Source organism: Aythya ferina (assembly GCF_964211825.1).
Source record: "Aythya ferina genome assembly, chromosome: 3".
Classification (NCBI taxonomy): domain Eukaryota; kingdom Metazoa; phylum Chordata; class Aves; order Anseriformes; family Anatidae; genus Aythya; species Aythya ferina.
In genome coordinates, this window is record NC_140298.1 from 36,321,872 (window position 1) to 36,341,684 (window position 19,813).

The following is a 19,813-nucleotide window of genomic DNA, read 5'->3' on the forward strand; positions in this document are numbered from 1 at the left end:
CGCCCAAGGGGGAAGGCTCCCAAACACTGTCAGCCCACAGCGGGAGGCTCCAGGCTTTGGGCAGCAGGGTTAACCGGAGCTGGGCTGGTGCTTGGCATAAAGCACGACAGGAATGGCAACAAGATGTTCAGTGTCACAGCCAGAAGTGCAGTTTTTAGGGTGGCATCGGGGCACACCGCTCCCCTAACAGCCCACCCAGCCGCTTCTCCTGAAGGAGGGGGGGTGGAGGGGAGAAGAGAGCAAAGCGGCTGCGAGGCGGGGGCTTCCCCCACCGGCCCTGAGCCGAGCAGGGCCACGGGAAGGGGGGAAAAAAAAAAAAGCAGGGAAAGGGGACGGGAAGGGGAAGGAAGAGGGCAGGGGAGGCCGCAAGAGCTGCTCCGCCGCCGGAACTCGGCACCGGTCCGCTCCCCAAGCGGCTCCCCCGGGGGGGAGGAGAGCGCCGGGCTCCGGGCTCCCGGCTCGCAGCGCCGCCGGCCCCCTTCACCCCCGGCTCCCCGCCCCGGGTCCCGTCCCGCTGCCGGGAGCCGAGGCAGCGCCGCAGCCTCCCGGTGGCCGCCTCCCCGCTCCGCCAGCCCGCGGCGGACCCTATTTCGGGAGGGACGCCGTAAAATGGCGGAGCCCGGCGAGACGGAGGCGACCGGCTTCAAGCGGCCGAGCCGCCCGCCGCCAGCCGAACCGGGACCCGGAGCCGGAGCCGGTCCCGGGGCTTGTCCTGGTCCCGGTGCCGGTCCCGCAGCGCCAGCCCCCCGCTACGAGGAGCCGCCGTGGGGCTGCCGCCCTCCAGCCGGCGCCGGCTACGGGCTGGAGGTGCTGAAGGGCGGCGTGGTGCTGGGCTCGGTGCGGCTGGAGGGCGGCAGCTGGTTCCTGGCGGGGCGGCTGCCCGGCTGCGCCCTGGCCCTGGAGCACCCGTCGGTGTCGCGGCACCACGCCGTGCTGCAGTACCGGGGGCCCGGCAGCTCCCCCGAGGGCTCCGCCGCCGCCGGTTTCTACGTCTACGACCTGGGCAGCACCCACGGCACCTTCCTCAACAAGGCGAGGGTGCCGCCGCGCACCTACTGCCGGGTGCGGGTGGGCCACGGGCTCCGCTTCGGCGGCAGCTCCCGCCTTTTCCTGCTGCAGGTGGGCCGGGGGTGCACGGGGGGAGCGCTGGTATTTATTTAATTATGGGGCCTTGTGCCCCAGCTGTGCCCCGAGGGAGGTTTGGGGGAGGGCAGGAGGGCCTTGGGGTGCTCAGTGTGGTAGGGGGGTGAGCTGCGTGCTCCCCAAGTGCTCCGCTGGAAATCTTTGCGTTGTGCCCCTTTGGGCTGTATTTGAGCGGCCTGCGGGTATAAAGTAACACTCACTTCTTTCGTTCTCCTCCTCTCGATGTTAAAATTGATATATCTGCATGCAAGCAGATGCATCTTCCGGTTTGAAGAGCAATAGCAAAAGGTTTGAAGAGCGCTTTTTGAAGGGCGCTATAATCTGTAGACATTCTTGTATGTAATGTACATGTCTTGTTGAAATTCCTCTTTTCCTTTTTAAAACGCTCCTATAAAGTTACTGTTTGTGACACAGGGACCCGAGGAGGATCAGGAGTCCGAGTCGGAGCTGACCGTGACGCAGCTGAAGGCACTGCGCAAGCAGCAGCAAGCGAAACTGGAAAAGACGATGTTGGGAGAGGACTCTGACGAGGAAGGGGACAAAGAGGAGAGAAGAAACGAGAGCAGTCAGAACACAGAAATGAGCTGCTCGTGGGGAATGGGTAAGCACTGATGCACACATCAGCTGATGCGCCTTGGGAGGTTTTTAAGTGAGTTTCAAGGAATACTAGGGTTGATGTACCAGCTGGATGACAATTGTCCAAAACCAGTGGAAGTTCCTGAGTACAAATGCAAAGTCCATTTCCTTTTAAATAGACAAGTACTGTGAGTAGGCTAAATATACCAGGTAAGAACCTTACTAGAGCTTCTTCTAAAGTCAGGGAAAAAGCGATTTATCTGTACCTTGAAAGGAAAATGAGACTTTAGTTTGGGCTGTGTATTTTGTTCTTGCAGTGATGTTGACACTTTGGCCAGACAGGCTGAATTTTCTTGCTTGAGACTGCTGTGCAGTGAGGCTGTCCTTACATTTTTAACAGTAATTCCACATCTGAATGAGATAAATTATAATTAACAAGCTTTTCAGTACAAAATGGTTTGTTTGTAAATGAGAATTTATAAGCATATAAACCCCTTGAAGGTGCTGAAACTCTAGTAACATTTCTATGTAAAACTGTATCCTAAAATGGAATAAATAATAGCAAAAGTGGGGGGTGGGGTTTCTTTGGATGCAGAACCAATATTCAAGTTAAGAAAAATAATTTTAGGATGATGTAGTTGGTATTTCTTTCAAACTGACAGTAGTTGAAATACACTGGTGTTCAAATTCTAACATTTCAATATCTTGTTTCCACTTTGTTCTTCCAGGAGAGGATGCTGAGGAGGATGACGCTGAAGAAAACCCTATTGCTATTGATTTTCAGGATGTACAAGATGCCTTCTATATGAAAGACCCTAGAAAGGCCCTACAGGGCTTTTTTGACAGAGAAGGTACTTTTCACTTATAAATTATTTTTGTTTAGCCAAGTTTGGTGTTTGTGCTCATATTTTTCTTTGGAAATTAAAGAGTGAAAGCTAAACTTTTCTGTTTCATTGTGGGTGGGGCTTTTTTGTTTGGTCATTGTTTTTTTGGGAGAAGGGGGTTGTTTTTAAAAACTTGGCTTACCGCTGAAGAGCTGAGACTTATTTCCTAACTTCTAAATTGGGAGTTGGAGAGGGCATCTTATGTTCCTCTGTCAAACCACATCCATCTTTTGAAGCTATGTTAAAAAATCTGAAGCCATCAAATTTCAAGCTGTGCTGTTCGGAGATAGCACTGGAAAGTATTAAAAGAAAAAAGCAATAATGAATTAGCCTAAGCTTCCATTAGTTGCTAGCAAAGCTTACAGATTACTCCTATATTTGTTAACATGAAAAATTAACCTTTGTGATAAACAGTATCTGTGAATCCAGATTTCAAACTGTCCTTCCTTCAGTATCATTTACTTTAATGCCTGAAGGCACGAGGTTGGTTTTTTTCTTTAACTGTGTATTCCCGAACAGGTCACTTACAGATCTTTGATCTGAAAAAAACCTTGATTGTGAAAAATAGCTAAATGAGCATAATATGAACCAAAGATCCCATGGCGTAAAAAAAAAAAAAAAAAAGACAAATTCAGTCTTTGATATACTACAAGAACATCATACCTATTTTGTCTAACCCTGATGTTTTTCTCAGCTATGAAGATTGTACCTGTTTATTTCACTTTTGGTAACTACACCAACTTTCTTTCTTTTCCTCTCTAGGAGAAGAGTTAGAATACGAATATGATGACCGTGGGCACAACAGCTGGCTATGCAGGGTCAAGTATGTATACATACATTCATTCACTTCTTTGTGTAGAATCTGGCTTCATTGTATTCACAAACAAAAGCTGAGGGAATCACTTATCTATCATGCTTGCCAAGGAGGCCAGCTGGAATTAGACCAAAGTCCTGATACTGAAGCAGAAGGTCAAGGATCAATGCCTAGTTCAGTGTCTGTACTCCTTTCTGGTCTGCCAGCATTTGGTGCTCCTTAGAGGTGAAAATTGGTAAAGCAAGGAAACGGGTTCTTTCAGTTCCCCATGTTTTCAGAAACACATGAAATTGAAATACAAAAGAAACCAGGAGTCAGTATCTTACAACTCCTAATGGGGAAAAAATTGTTCTACTCTATACCATCAAAGAACTGAAATTGGTACAAAGCAGTTTTGTGGGTTTTGTTGACCAACTATCATAATTCTTGTATTAGGCTGGAGAAGGTGAGGTAGAATTAAATCAACAGATTAGGTCTCAAATGGATAGGTACAACAGATTAGGTCTCAAATGGATAGGTACAACATGTCATCATTGCTTAAGAAACCTTTCCTTCAGTGTGACATAAAATATTTGTTACTGGTGTTGCATAGATGCAAGGTGATGCTTAAATGGATGCTTAAAAAGATCCATGACTGATGTTTAACCTGTTGTAATCCCAACTGAACAAATGGAAAAATATTTATTGTTTGGGTTAGTGAAATAAAATACAGAAAGTCTGTGCTCATGTTTGGATTAGTAGGGTGTCAAATGAAATGTAAAAATATTTAACCCCCACAAAAAGAAAGACTAGAGAGAGGTGGAAAGAACAATGTTGACATGACAAATACAGTGTCTGAGTAGCATCCAGGAAAAGCAGTTTGTATTGGAGCTATTCTCTGATCCTGTGAACTGAACAGGTTGCCTGTGGATGATGCATCAGGGAAGCAGCTGGTGGCAGAGGTTCTCCATTCAGGAAAGAAGAAAGAAGCAATGGTACAGTGTGCACTGGAAGCTTGCAGATTATTGGATGCTAGGGGAGTGCTGAGGCAAGAAGCAGGTAAGTAACTGGGTAAATGCTGTGATGGTTCTAAAAGCCCCTTAACTCTAGGGGTTTGAGATTGCTATCATGAACTTGTTTGACTTCTCAGTGTAAGTCACTTTGTTCCTGGCCTTTTCCTTTAACCTTTCCCAGTATCTCGAAAAAGGAAATCAAAGAATTGGGAAGATGAGGACTTCTATGATAGTGATGATGACACCTTCCTTGATCGAACTGGTGCTGTAGAAAAGAAGCGACTGAACAGAATGAAGAAAGCTGGTAAAATAGAAGAAAAACCAGAAACTTATGACTCCCTGGTAAGAAGAATTATGACATGCCAGGCCTATTCTTTCATAAATGTCTTATTACTAAGAAGGAAAGCTTATATATGTGTGTGTGTGTATATATTTTTTTTCCCCAGTTCTTATTTTTGTTGGCCTGAACTCTAGTATCATTTGATACCCTTATCTATTAATTGGACAAGATAAATTGGAATGGGGTTAGATTTGGTGATTGTAGAATCACCAAAGGCTTTTAAAGATTTTGAGAGGGGAAAAAAGGGATATAGAAGAAACCTTAAACTCTTAAACAACAACAGAAAGTGAGAAAGTGATTTGTTACTTCAATTTAATACTTAGTGTACATCACAGAAACATCATTGGTACTGCTACTAACTGACGCATATCTGCTACCTTAAGCAAAAGGGATAACTGTCTGTGGAAAATAAAATACCTTGTTGTCAGGAACTTTCATGGCTTAAGGCCAAGTCAGCCTGCAAAAAAGTAGTTTGCAGCTCCTTGTGGTGTCTCTTCTCTAGTGAACAAGGTTTGGTTTGTGAGGTTCTGTCACTGCATACAAGACTTAATTTGTCATAAACTAGGAGAGGCAAGAGAAATTTGCAACTTTGAATAGAGTTTTTTTACTTTGTTCACGGTATCTATAAGTATCTGAAAAAATGGTAATTACAGTGAAAGCATACTGCCTTTCTTTTTTGTCTGTGTAATATTGCCTTCTGCTTGATAGATCACAACAGTGGATGAATGAGAACAGGATACCATAAAATAGCTTTAAAGCACTAAATAGTAATTGCAAACTTTCAAGTTCACAGGGCACATACCAAAGAAGGATCTTATTCTGCTTCAAAGAATGAGCAGACTGGACTGACACGAGTATGACAACTAAAAGTCCTACACAGACAGTAGTGTGTGGAGAGGCTAATAGGTGAGAGTAGGAAGGGCTGGAGGATCATGACAGTGGCATAAAAGCATTATGAGAAAGGACTTTCTGAAACACATAAATATGAATACTGTTCAAATAATTTTTGATGCATTGTTTAGGAATAATCTAGACTATATTTTTTTCATCCCAGAAATTCCCAGTCGGAGATCAGAAATTAAATTAATTTAAAAGAAAAAAAAAAAAGAGAGATAATGTGGTAGGATATTTGAGGAACTTTTAAATGGAGATTTTAAAGAAGATAAAGCATATGCTTAGGAGATCTTTTCTCTCATAGGTTGCAAAGCTAAAGGAATCTGAAAACGAGCTCCTTGAGATAACAGAAAAGCTGAAGGCTTCAGGGAAAGGTAAGATGTGAAGTCTCTGATTATAGTGTTCTCCATTTAAAAAAAAAAAAAAAAAAACATCTTACGGATATCATAGAATCATGCATCTTACATTCATTTTTTTGTATGTCTGCTTTCCACAAAGAGGTAGGAAGATTTGCAGGTGATTGAGTTATCTGGAGAGGATACTTAATACAGTAATAACTGTATTACAGTACATAACCAGTAGGTTATGTACTGTGTGTGTAGTTATTTGCTAATGAGTGCAGATTTCTCCAAAAGTATCCCACGTCTAAGATAAGGAGGAGAGTGTACAAGCTCCTGGAGCATAACAGGGTGGACATTATTACTGTTTATCTGCCCATAGTAGTGAAACTGACCCAGCTAAAGAACCACATTTTTCCATTCCCTCCAAAACCATCTGTAAGGGAAGAACAAACAACTGGCAGAGGAAAGACAGTATCTTTCATTTTACTTCTCTCGTTGAAAATACATCTTGAAAAGGTAGGGAAAGAGAAATACAGAGTTAGAGTAGTGGATGCTTAGCTCACGTGTTCAGTAAGCTTTCTAGCTTATGAAAGAGCCATTCAGGTTTCTAGGATTGTCTGTGCATGAAGGCAGAGCCTTTCCAGAAAGTGGGGAATGTGCCTGCTAGTAACTTGGATTTAAAAACACACTACATGAGGTGCGTTTTGCTTTAAATTACTGATGATATCTTGTGGAAGGAAGGCATGAAGGAAATGTAGGTAGGTTGGTTCATCATACAAAACGCTTTCTAACAAAGTTGCCTTTAATAAAGGCTATAATGTCAGTTTGTCAGAGCTTCTTCAAGAAACCTAGCAGCAGTCTGACAGCAGTGCTATCTTTTCTGAATTATATGGGCACATTTCTTTCTTATTCAATTCTCCACCCAAACTCATTTGTATGAGCATCTTTCGTGGCGATTGATTCTACCAGATCACTGTTGAGAAAACCTTATTGTTCCAGTGAGCATTCTGACCGATGGGTCAGTTCAGTGTCTTTGAAGTAATTGTTTTCAGCATGACTTTACTGATAAGTAGCTCTTGATCAACTAGTAGGAGAAGCTAATGCTTTATATTGCCTATGACAGGCAATACCAAGCACTTACGTGTCATGAAGCCTTTGTTTCTTCCGTTACTTTTTCTCAACAAGAATGATCGTAATAGAAACTAGAACCAAGAATCAGTTCATTTGTAGACTTCTACTAACACCATATAATTCTGATATGTTATCGTGTCTTGGTAAATTGTAACTGGTTACAGAACTAGTTCAGAGACTTAGAAAAAGTGAAATCTCATCAGTTAACTACAAGGCCCAACAGCCTGCAAGGTATTGCAATGCAGAGTGATTCAGTTTTGGATGCAGATTTCCTAAAACTAGACCAGGATAAAACATAGCAAATATTCTGTCATCGGTTCGTGTGCGTGTGTTCTAGTTACTTGTGTTTTCTCAGATGTAATCATAGATGAGGAATACAAGTATAAGCCAGGAGCGTGCGTATTGATCATGGGTGACTCTTATTACTCTCTTGAGCTGTCTGGCAAAGTTGCAGCATTCCATACAGTTCCGAAACCTTCACGCACTTTGGCTTGCTCTAAATGATCATTTGTAGCCTAGGGGTGAGAGTGTAGTGAGACCAGTGGGTGAATGACAGGCTAAATTGCAACACCTCTTACCAAGCACTTGGAGAGATTAAGTGGTTTTTGAAAAGATCTCAGTGAAAGTTCATAAATTGTTCTTCAGAACTAACTACTGATGGACTGACTTGGTGTCTCTCAGTTACTGATGTAACTGAATGAAAATCAGACACACAAAGCTCTTCAGTCTCATTTTTGGTTGCCTGTTCAAAAGAAAATTGGTAAGTTTTTGGTGCAGTAAAAGCTCTATAGCTTTCCCTGCCTCCCATGACAGCTCCTCTCGATTCTAGGCTGTGAGGTGATTCAGGCTGTTTATTAACAAGGCCTTCTCATTGATCATTTTTGTCTAAGCTCAAAACAGTTAGGAAAAAGAAGAGTATTTCTGTCTGAATTTCTTTTATAATACATTTCATTCTTATTTGTATTTGGTTGGAGGTGGATGCTCTTATCTCTCTGAGCTTTTTAATCCTGTATGTCTTCAGTTATTGTTTCAGCTTTCATATGTTTGTAAAAACTGCATTTTGTCTCTAGATCAGAAATATCCTTTTCAGTTGAGTACATTTGAAAATTTTAGTCTTTTTATACTTTCGTGTAAATATTAAATGTTATGTAAAACCACTCAAATGTATACTCTTAACAATAATGTAAACTGAATTAAAAATAACTCATTGGTCACAGAATTATCCTTGTGCATATATTAAAGCCACAGATAAATACCAGATTTGCCAACTTTATATAACAATAAAAGGCAGAAAACTGCCTGTCAAAAAACTCGATGTAATCCTAACAACGTTTTCCTTTGTCTCGAAGTTACTTTTGAGCAAAATATAAAAATTCCTTTCTCAGGCTTGAACAGCGCTTCAGGAGTTTTCCTGTTCTTTTGTTCATTTGCTAAATCCATATGTTAGAATTGTGTATTTATTTTTCTTTGTTGTTTGAGTTTTTCCTCCCAGTTTTATTTTAATTAGTTAAATATGTAGAGAAATATTTTTGTTTGAAGTCAGGTGGAGTAGAAGGACTGTCTTTTTGTTTTTCTCAAGTACAAAGCAGTGTTTTCCTGTTAGAAAATCAAACCAAAACAAAGATAAATTTTGTGTGATTGTCTTAACATATACAATTTATTCTCATATGCACTCAGTCATTCAGGAGTGGGAGACAGCATCATGTGTCAGTTAATTCATTTTTAGGTTTGCAAACATTATTACATAAACATCCTGGGAAAGTCAAAATGGGATTTCCCATGTGGTGTTGTAGGATTCCTTGTAGCCGTGTTTATTTTAGTCTGTGACTATAAAAAGGACCCAAAAGCCACTTTTTGTTTTTTTTTAGGGACAGCAGATCTTGATTTGAGATGAGCAACCTAGAATGCAGAGAGACTTGCTCATAAAGAAACATTCAATTTTGAGAGGCTTTTTCATCTGAGTGGATTAAGATTTACTGCTGGGCTTTGTTAAGAGAAAAGCTTTCATCTTTCTAGGGCTATCAACCTCCATTATTTCACCATTCAAAAAAACCTCACAGAGAGGATAGTCATTCATATATTCTTTATTCTCTAAAGGTAGGACTTGAGCATAACAATATGTATCTTATCGTTATCTTGCCTAGCCCAGTCCCAGCCAGCAGCTCAAGATTCCTTGGATGAATTCATGACCGAAATAAAGTCAGGGTGCACCTTAGACAGCGTGACTCGAAAGAAACTTCACTTGCGGTCGTTTGAACTGAGGAAAGAGCAGCAGAGATTGAAAGGGTTAATAAAGCTTGTCAAGCCTACAGAATTACCTGAGCTGAAGCCCCCGTAAGTCTTGGCTAAAGTCTGTTGTGTTTTTTTTCGTTTGTTTGTTTTGTTTGTTTTGTTTTGTTGTTGTTTTTTTTAATTACTTCCACTGTTGTTACTTCTCATAGGCAATCTAGCACCCCAAGTAAGTAGACAGTTTTACAAATGCAAAGGCAGCAAAACTTCCTGGTTCATCTCTCCAGCAAGCTTCTGTGCCTTCTGGCCACTGCTGCCTCTGGGGTTGAGGCAGATGCACAGCAACAGCGGAGTAAATTGAACCTACACTGGGACAGGGAGCAGGAAGGGGCTGGAAACATGGTGTCAGCATTTATTTTTTTCTACAACCTCCATCCAAAAGGAGCTGAAGAGTTTTACAGTACTTTGTATAATATGAAAATCACTTTGTGAAATGTACCCAGAAGTCAAGTGCAGTGGCTGTTCAGCCACTGCCTAGCAATGCTGCTGCAATTCAAGAGGGTGTGTGCTGGGTTCGTCGTTTACTAGTGACAACTTGATTAGAGGTTTAATTACTTAATTTACTTAAATTGAGGTTTGGCCTCTGAGTGTGTTTATATATTTACAGGTATATTATGCATATATGTAAGTGCATTTGAATTTGAGCAAGTCTGATAGGTGTGTTTTCTGGTTGGTTTTTTTTTTTTTTGCTTTTTGCTTTTTCTTTCTGTTATGGCAAGTGTCTGACTCCTGCAGCATGCACGTGGTACGGAGGAGTCATATCCTGAAACGTCCTCCTTGGATGCTGCAAGTCTGAAAGAAATAGGACTTTTATATATTCACTTCTATTTTGCAGGGTTTTTGCATATGTATATATAAGACTTGTTTGGTTCTTTAAATACTGTTTTTCTTTGTAACTATTTTTTATTAGGAGTGGGAGTCACAGTCTGGAAGCAGACAGCAAACCTAAAAAGATTGCCCTGCCTCTCTTCGGTGCAATGAAAGGAGGGAGTAAATTCAAGCTGAAAACTGGAAGCCTAGGGGTAAGTGCTGCAAGTCAGATGCTTGTTCTTAGATATCTGAGGCTGTGGAGCCTACAGGTGGCAACCGTGTCATCTCGCACGGAGGAGCAAGCCTGCAGGAGTGGAAGAGTGCACAGGGCAGCAAGCAGTGCCTGCCAGATGTTGTTTGCTGCCAGCAGTAGCCATTCTGTGCCCTCGTGCAATCAATCTTCCGGGGCACAGCTGCAGTTAAAAGGCATTGATCCAAGTAGAGGCAGTCTGGAGACATCAGGCTGAATGACTGCTATACATCAGCAGCTAGTCCTTTTCTTTCTTTTGTTTTTCTTGATCTTTTAGCTAAGATCGTATCCAAGATTGATTCAGCTCCCAGTGTCCCTTTTATGAAAAGACTGCACTCTTGCCTGTGGGCTGAACATCTTTTTTTTCCCCCTTCCATCTCTACCAGAAACACTTTCCTTAAAACCTAACTATTCTTCATCCCGTGAGTGTTTCCCTACCAGCTATCTCTGTGACCGAAACACGCGTGTTTGCTCCTGTAATGAATCTCTGTGACATCTACTTCCATGTTGTTCTGGCACTGATGCACAAGTCTTTGTCCTGCAGAAATTGCCTGATAAGCGTCCAGTTATCCCTGAAAACTTGTTAAAAATGAAAGACGATGGACCAGAGGAAGAGGAGGAGGAAGAAGAGGAAGAAATGGAGGAGGAGCAGGAAGTAGATGCAGTAAACAGCAGAGCATCAGATGTGGAAATGAAAATAACAACAGAGGAAGAAACAGGAGAAGAAATTTATGATCCCAGTGGTTCTACTCGCAATAATGAGAAGCTAGAATCCCTTCAGGATGGTAAGCATGGATTTTGATTTTTCTAGTAGTAAGGCTGAGTCTATAAGTACTTTTTTTTTCTTCCTGAGCCATGTGAATCTGCTATGGTTTGTGTCACAGGTTTTCCAGCAGTGTATAGCGTTTCCATAAATTTTTGCCATGAACCCGGTGTCTAGGTGAAAACAGATGAGGAACAGGTGAAAGTTATACCTGTTTCAGGTTGGGACTCTACTCGGCAGTCATATTTTCTTGCTTTCGGTAAAACAGAAGTAAGTCTCCTGGACTCAAGAAAGGCCCTATTTTGATAGGCCCTGATTTCTTTAGATTGAAAGTCCATGTAATAATAACCACAATGTGTTGTTGGCAGGGAGAGTGACTTAATATGAAAACAAATACCTCAGTAAAGCTTCAGACCAGCTAGTGAGGAGGAAAAATAATTCTAAAAATAGGAAAGAAGAAGCATCTTCTTTGCATCTGTATGGTTTATCTGTAACCCATCCTTTTATATATTAACTTCATGCATTTATAAAATCTTATTAATAATGTTTATCCGTAAATAGTTTGTTTACAGAAACCTAATTCCATCTTCTTGTCTTAATGCTGAACAGGTTGTTCTTGAAAAGTGTATTTTAACTGGTCATAAATTTTCCTTTAATACTCTATTGTGATAGACTTGAATGAAATAATTTGGAGAACTTCTAAGAGAAGAATTCTTCCTGAAACAAATGTAACTAAGAGTTCCCTTCAAAATTTTTTCTGCTCTTCGAAGTTAGTGCAGAGCATTCACCTAACATTTTTTTTTTTTTTACAGGGGTTAATATTCTGCCTGAGCCAAAGATATTAAGAAATAAATCTCAGATGGGACCCTCGCTAGAGAAATCTCAAGGTGAGCTGTACAGTTTGGAGACTATAGTACAGTAGCATGTGGATTCAGAAACTGCCTAAAGGAGTTACTGCTTTTTTGTCAGTAGAAAGAGACTAAGCCTAACTGCAGAGTCTAAAGAATCTAGAATTCAAATGAAGAATTGTTTTGTTTGGGCAGTGCTAAATATATGGCAAAGACAAGCAATTTCAGCTGTTTCAGATCTCCCTGCTTTTTGTCACTAATTGTGGAGAGATTCTTTTTTTTGTTTAGTTTTTGTTTTAAATAAATGTGCAGAATAAAAGTTGTTCTAATTTAGGAGCATAAACATAATGCTTCTTTCCCCTTATTCTCCTGCAGTACTAGCTCATGTCACTTTGTAAAAGGAAAGTTCTGTCCTTCTGTAGTGTTAACTAGTACATAATGTTAGCTAGCAGTCTTAATGACCCAGATGACCCCTCTGCTCGTGTGCACACACACACACACAATTCTCAAAATGTAGACAGTGTATGGTGCAATGAACATCTGGAGGAGATCTGTATGAATTTTCTTTTTTCCTAAGTTAGAGCCTTAAGAGTATGTTTTCCTGTCCTCATGATAATAACCATGGACTTAACTCAAAAAAGTCAATATTTCATAGATTAAGCGGCAGAAAAGCCAGGCATACTTCTGTCTTTGCCTTCCCCTCACATATGTTACTGTAAAATGATTTTTTTTAAGGTTGTTGACTCTGCATTTTCTACAGTTTATGTCTAAATCAGTCACCGTAGTGATTACAGATATTGAGTTTCTCATAGAAAATCAACATCTGCCATTAACTAAAAGGATTTTGCAGAATGCCAAATAGAGGACCTCATTAAACTGCATTCAGTTTGGGGACTGTGAGTGTATTAAGAGTGAGTTAATAGATCTATGGAAAAAAAAGATGCTCAGCAGCCATAAATATGAATGGTTTTGCAGTGAGTTGTCTTGGATTTCCTTTTGGAAGTATCCATCCTTATGTGAGTTTTCTGTAAGCTTATTTGTGATAGAATTGGTCATTGGTCATAAAACTTTTTTTTTTTTTTTTTTTTTGTCAGCATCTGAGGCATTGTGCAAGAAGCCTGAAGAGACATCTGAGAAAGCTAAGAAAACAAATAGCTCAAGCAAGGTTAGTTAAAATACTGTGACTCCTACAGCCTAAGAATTTCAAGGAATCTTTTAGTCGGCTCCTTAGTAGCGAAATAGTAACAACTGGATTATTGAGTGTGCCTTTTGGTGATGGTAGTGCTTTTCTGCTGAGTGATTCCCAAATGTAGAACTGCACACTACCATTGGACACAGCTTCTGGAGTCTCCAGTGAGAACGCAGAGCATTTCAAGCATGAGAGAGGGGTTCTGTGAAGCTGTAGTAAATAAAAAAGGTTCTCAATTGAAACACAGAATTATTTTTCCAGCTATTCACTTGGCAAAGCTGAAGTTCAGCTTGTTGTGAATTGCGTCTTCTCCTGTAGCACAAGTGTTGTAGAACACTGGTGCTCTTCTGGGCTTTCAAAGTGACTTTGCAAAACTTTCATGGAGAGTAGTTTGGGATGCATGTATTGGCTGACACAGAACATGCTGGACTAAAACTGTAGTTTTCATCCTTCTCTGTAAGATATGGTAAGAGAAATATCTAATAAGACTATTGTATTTTGCAACCCAGTTATTATTGAATTTGAGTGTACGTGATGTGCTTCCCATTCATAAGATTTGTAGTAAAATGCAAAGTATATGAGCCTTCCACATTTTGGGACACAGGTAGTTGTTGCATTGCTGGAATTGGGAAGAAACTTCTCTGATGGCATGCTCTTAGCCTGGTGTTTACTGCGGGGCTCTTCCCTTCAGAATGCATCTCACCATAATGCCAGCTGCCATCAAAGAAGATTACTGTAGTTGATGGGCCATGAGTTCTGAATATTAGGACATTTTTTTGTGGTGACCATTGAATTTTAGTCCTGCTCCACCTGCTTAGAGAAACTTAACTCCCTGAAGCATGTGTGTGCTAGCTGCTGCTACTCTTGCTGCTTTTGGCAGAGGACCCAAGGACTGGGTAGGCACAGCCTCTAGTATTATTCTTTGTTGCTGGCCTAAAGTACGTTGATAAAGAAAGCAAGAGTAAATTTACTCTGTTAGAGCCCAATGTATACCCTTTCTATGAGAAGCTGCCTTGTTCTCCTGCATTCACACTGAGGCAGTCAAGTCAGCACCTCCCATCAGCACAGAGTTCACTCTAACACTGAGCATTCCCCAAATACCAGATGGCTTAGCTGTGTTCTCTCTCCCATTACAAATCACTTTTTCCACATGCCCTGTCTGCCATTGGGCTCATTTTCTTGCATGGAAAGTATCAAGTGGAATTCTCCTTATGTTTTTTTCTCTTTTCATGTTTGAGGAATAACTTTGAATAATGCAAAACTGGAAAAAATCTATTTTTTAAGTGGCTGTTCACAAGTCATACTTAAAAACTGTTCAACTCCACAGTCTAATGTTTTTCAAAACATTAGTGATACAAATGAACTCTTTTAGAGGTTAATTTGGGGAAGGGAAATTGTTTTTCTGTTTCTTTGTTTGTTTTGATTTTTGAGGAAATGAAAAATTGCTTCAACTGCATAACTTAGGACTGTGTCATGATATTACAGAGTGATGCAAATCAGTGCTGAGTAACACGGGCACATTTTGAGCTCATAAAACATCAAAAAACTGTAGAGTGAGACTTTTTTTGTTAGCTACCTGCAGTAGTTGAAAACAAAAGTTGAGAAAATGATGCCAATGTGGCAAAACTTAAAAAGCTGGGGATAAAGAGACATTGCTGTGTCAACATTTGAATTGCAAGTGACCTGTTTCTGTTTGCTTTAAACATTTCAGTGATGCCAGTGAGACCTGAATAAAATGGGTTTTCTTGTCTTTTGAAAAGCTAAGTTACCCTTATACAACATAGCTGAACTTTTATATACTTTATATACTTTCAAAAGTCACCTTAAACCTAAAGTTTTCAGTGGGATTGTGCTTTGAAATCACTAAAGCACTTCTTAAAAATCCTACTCTAAAGCTTTTCACTGTGTAAAGAAACTCAGTGTCGAATGACAGTAACAAACATTAGGATGAGGCAATTAAAATGTTCAGAACTGGAGTTGTGGAAAGCAGTGGGAGAGATTTCTTTGAAACCGAAAGTTGTCATATGCACTTCTGTTAGTGCTTCAGTAAAGCTGTAGAGTTTTGCACTACATTTATCTCCCCTCACTAGTCTGCCCAGATCCGCTCTCTGAAGACCATGGATGACCTGATTTGGTGTTGGCAATGGACCTATTTTGAGATGGAGTTTGGACTCGTTGATCTTCAGAGGTCCTTTCTAACCAGTGTTTCTATGGTTCTGTGACTATACTGGGAATAAATTGGATCAATTTGAGAGTTTACTATATTTTTTTCTTTCCTCTAAACTATATTTTTTTGTCCATGGCCATGTAAAAATAACCCCCACTACTCAGTATTTGTCTTTTGAATAATTGAGAGACTTAGTGGCTGTGACACATTGCTGAAAGGGTGCAGCACCTTAAAAATCTTTTCTCCTTTTGCAGGTCCAACCACCTTTTTTTTCTTCACATTACCCAGATGATGACCCAGACTACTGCATGTGGGTTCCTCCTGCAGGTATTGACCATTTCTTTGGGTTTTATTCCTATAACTCAAGAATATACCTAACAAGTAGTCAGGGTGTCCTTGTAATGCATTGAGGGGGAAAAAGTAATGTGGGAATACTTATTGAGAACCTGATGTTTTTTGGCATGTTATGCCCCATATTTACTTCTTGTATCTCCATGCAATGCTTGTTGTGAAATGCTGACCTTATCTGTAGCAGCTTCATCTCAGTGGGCAGATGCACCTGAAGTTTGTCTTTCATTTCTGTAACATTTGAGACCTAACTCCATTCACGTATAGTGATACAGATATCTAGTTAGAAGAAAAGCTCGAAGCTTCACCAAGGATAAATGCCCCAGCGATATTAGTATTCTCAATCTTCATAGAAGCCTGTGACATATGAAAATCCTCTGCAGCTTTTTGCAATACAGACTTTGGGTCATACTTTGAAGAAAAGTCTTGCTAACTCTGAAGATGCTGAATAATTGATACACACATTTAGTACATGTTAAAATTGAACTTTTTTGATTTTAGTTCTAGAGTGTTTTTAGTTAAGTGGGGTCACTCTTAAAGAATGTATCGAATTTCCAGTGGCTCCAAAACTGGAAATTTATTTTCTTGCATTTAAGTTTTCATCGTAAGATCAAAGCTTAGCTTTCATTTGGTAGATTCATCTTTATAATTTTTGCTGAAGCTGTTGCAACTTGATAATGTGGGCAGGCTCTAAAGGAAGTAAAAAAAAATTAGAATAAATTTCACTGAAGAAAAACTATAACCTGGTGAAGCCTTCCTGGCGTGTGAATCAGCTGGAGCAAAATGCCTGCTTCAGTAACCAACCCAGAGGTCTGATTTAGGGTAGCCAAGCGAGTTGTGTCCATTAGAGGGAGCTCCTTTTCCTGTCTCTACCTGCTAATAACCAGATTTATCTTCTAACTTGGCATAAAAAGTACACCAGGAAAAAAATAATAAAATAAAGCATGAATAGATGATGTAATCTTGACGCTGTTAGTAATGTTAAGGAATTATAAATAAAAAGACAATTTGGACTGTAATATCCTGTCTGGGTTTATGCCTATCTGACAGGTGCTGCTTAGAGACTATTTAATACTTGTCCTGTAAACTTGTATTGGACTAATTTTTGGTGTGTTTTTTTGTTCATTGTTGGTTGGTTGTGAGGTTCTTATGTTGTTTTCTTTGTTTATTTGTTTTTAAATTCATTTGCTTTTTCTTTAAAGTAACTTTTTATCTTTGTCCATTAGGTCAGAGCGGTGATGGCAAGACTCACCTCAATGAAAAGTATGGCTACTAAGCTTCAAGCTCCAGAAAGCAGATCTGAGGTTTGAAGGACTGCTCTGCTTTGGACTCTTTATTGAGTCCACTCGTTACTGAGGGATAAAAGAGATGTTTCTTTCAGACCTTATTCCAGCCATGCTGGCTGTTAGCCATCCCTGTGTGTCCTTTGTTGCTTGTGTTCCAAATACTTTTTTAAAGATTCCTGAGCCCACGCATTCTTCTGTCTCTTTCTTCTGCTATTAGCCTTGTTCTTTTTGTTTAGTGTGAAACCACAGACTTGTTTATCCTTTTGTAAATAAAAATATAAAAAATATTTTAAGTATATTAAAAAGAAGCAACTCCATGCTTACAGGACCGATAAATTTAATTCATGTTGGTTTTAGGCAATTAAAATGAGACACACTACCATTTTGCTTCTGTTGCTGCTATTTGAAAATATTATCAGGGCAAATGGAATCTGAAACACATTTTTCGTTGGGGGGGGGAGGAAGAGCACAGAGACTTCTACTTTAAGAAAAAAAGTGTTTCAGTCCTCCCCAACACAGGTTTTTGAATACAGTTGCTGAATGCTTGATAGGAAGGGGACTAGGAGGGAGGAGAACACTGTTATAAAGGTGTAGAAGCACAGAAGAACTGCAGAGTATGGCACTGCCCATCTCAAATTAGAGGATAACAGAAGAAACGATGAAAGGATAACCTGCAAAAGGCTGCTTATATTGTAGCCTGTTCTTTACCTCTCACAGCCCATGAACAAAGAGCCACTTTCATGCAATTTCAGCACTTTATAAAGAATGTAGGTTTGTAACTCTGAATAACTAACTCTTAGGCACCAAAGCATATTAGAGGCAAGAATAAAGCAATGTTCAAAGTGGGAGTATGCACCTTATCAAAGGATGACAAAAGACAGCCCATTCCGACTGGCTGCCCATTTTCTTTGGAGCAGGAGATGCTAATATATAACAATAGATGTTTTTCTCTCTTGTGTATATGAATATAGGTATCTGAAGGAGGGTACAAATATATATATTATGCATGGATTCAATTCTGATGTGTACTTGTGTACATATTGCTTACATTTAGAAAAAAGCACACGATTTAAATGTGTGGGTATAAACTGGATTAGCACTTTAGTACGAGTTCAAGAAATGGATAAAGTTTACAGGTGAATGGAGGTACTTGAATGAAGTCAGAGGGCAGGATCTGGTGCCCTGCTTGCTGGGACTAGAGAACAGGCCCAGCTTGGGGTGCCAGGAGGCTGAGCATGCCCCAGGGCTGTGGGCTGCTGCCAGGAGGCCACCATGGGGCTGCTGGTCCCCTGGGGCACTGCTGGTCCGTCCCTTGGGCACTGCTGGGCCTGGCTGTCCATGCCCAGCCACCCCTGGGCCCTCCCCTGCTCTGCCTAGGGATCCATTCCAGCCCAGTGCTGCCCCTGAGCAAAAGCAGTAGAGGAAGCGGTTTTGGTCTCATCATGGACCATAGACCACATTCTGCACCTTCTGACAGGCCTGGTTTCTCTCACCTGCTTTCCGTGTTCCTGATGATAGAGCTGCTCTGCTATGCACTTTTTAGGGTTGTTGCAATCTCGATTTAGGCTATAATCTCAGCAGACCTTCAATTCAGAGCCTAGTTCAATTCCAGGTGTTCACAAGGGCTCTTCTTTTAATCACTGTGGATGCAGAGGGCCTGCACAGGTGCGGGACAGGAGAAACAACAGTTCACTACTTATCCTCTTGGGAAACAGAAAAAAAAAAGAGCCCACCAGGTGGGTACACCCTTACTGCAAAATAGGCAGCCAGCATGTCAAGTCTCAAAACAATGATTTCTGGGTTCCCTAGAGGGTGTTAGTTTTGCTTATGAAAGGATAGAAACTAGCAAAATCATAGCATGCACAAAGCTGTATCTTTTCATTGGGAGGATGCTTAGTAGTACAGACAAATTGCATTTGCCCTGCTGCCAACAAGCACGTCTCTGGGGATCAAGGCCTGGGCAGTTGGTGCTGGCTAAGCCCATGAGTTCCCCATCTGTTTCTTTTCATAGCAGCTCGCTTGTGCTCCCATACAGATCTGATGCTAAAACCCGCTCTCTGTCGGTGGTCCATCTTTTGTTGCATTTTGTATTACGAATACCCAAAGGTGGTCCCCACAGGATGGTTCCAGTAAATGCCATGGTAGCTGTATTAGCTGTGGAAAAATCACCCATTCGAAAGCTGTTGGCACCCCATCAGTGATCGTCTTGCCATTCAGAAATCAGGTTTGTACTTGATACCCACCACCATGTAACAGGACAAATCTGAATATTTTCCCTTTTCAGCCAGGTACATACATCACTGAATAGGGGAGACTGAATATCTCTTTCTTCTCTAAAGATAGCCATAAACCAGTATGTGGCCAGGAAAGGAGAGGCCACCACAGTATATGAAAAGGGATCTGTACAGCTATAAGCCTTCCCCTTTTCATCAGCCTCTTTCTCACAGCCTGTGTGATGGGTCATCACTGTGATCTTACTCCTGTGTGCTGTGCCTCAATTTTTTTATATCCTGTTGGCAATAGTAACCAGTTCTCGTTGCAAGTCAAAGATCTTCTCCTGATGGTCTGTGTATGTGTCAAGAACTGCTTTTTCTCCTAAGCAGCATGCGGTGCTCCCTGTTACAACCCTGCCGTGGAAGAAGGCCTACATAACTGATTCTTAATGGTGCTGAAAAAATGGAGGAAATAACCCATGCAGCCCTCGATATCCAACACTTGGAGAAGGCTGCTTAGTTTCATGGGTAAAAA

General features: G+C 40.9%; 1 protein-coding gene across 1 annotated transcript; it reads left to right on the forward strand.

Annotated features, from left to right (window-relative positions):
• Positions 1 to 123: 123 nt before the first annotated feature.
• On the forward strand, positions 124 to 17,447 carry SLC4A1AP (solute carrier family 4 member 1 adaptor protein; the record flags this gene model as incomplete). Its single annotated transcript, XM_084514833.1, has 14 exons — positions 124 to 1,119; positions 1,558 to 1,744; positions 2,448 to 2,570; positions 3,366 to 3,426; positions 4,316 to 4,455; positions 4,591 to 4,751; positions 5,948 to 6,017; positions 9,260 to 9,449; positions 10,315 to 10,426; positions 11,009 to 11,249; positions 12,040 to 12,114; positions 13,170 to 13,240; positions 15,686 to 15,758; positions 17,006 to 17,447. 14 exons carry the CDS (start codon positions 124 to 126, stop codon positions 17,053 to 17,055), a joined length of 2,550 nt encoding a protein of 849 aa, XP_084370959.1. The 3' UTR covers positions 17,056 to 17,447.
• Positions 17,448 to 19,813: the final 2,366 nt, after the last annotated feature.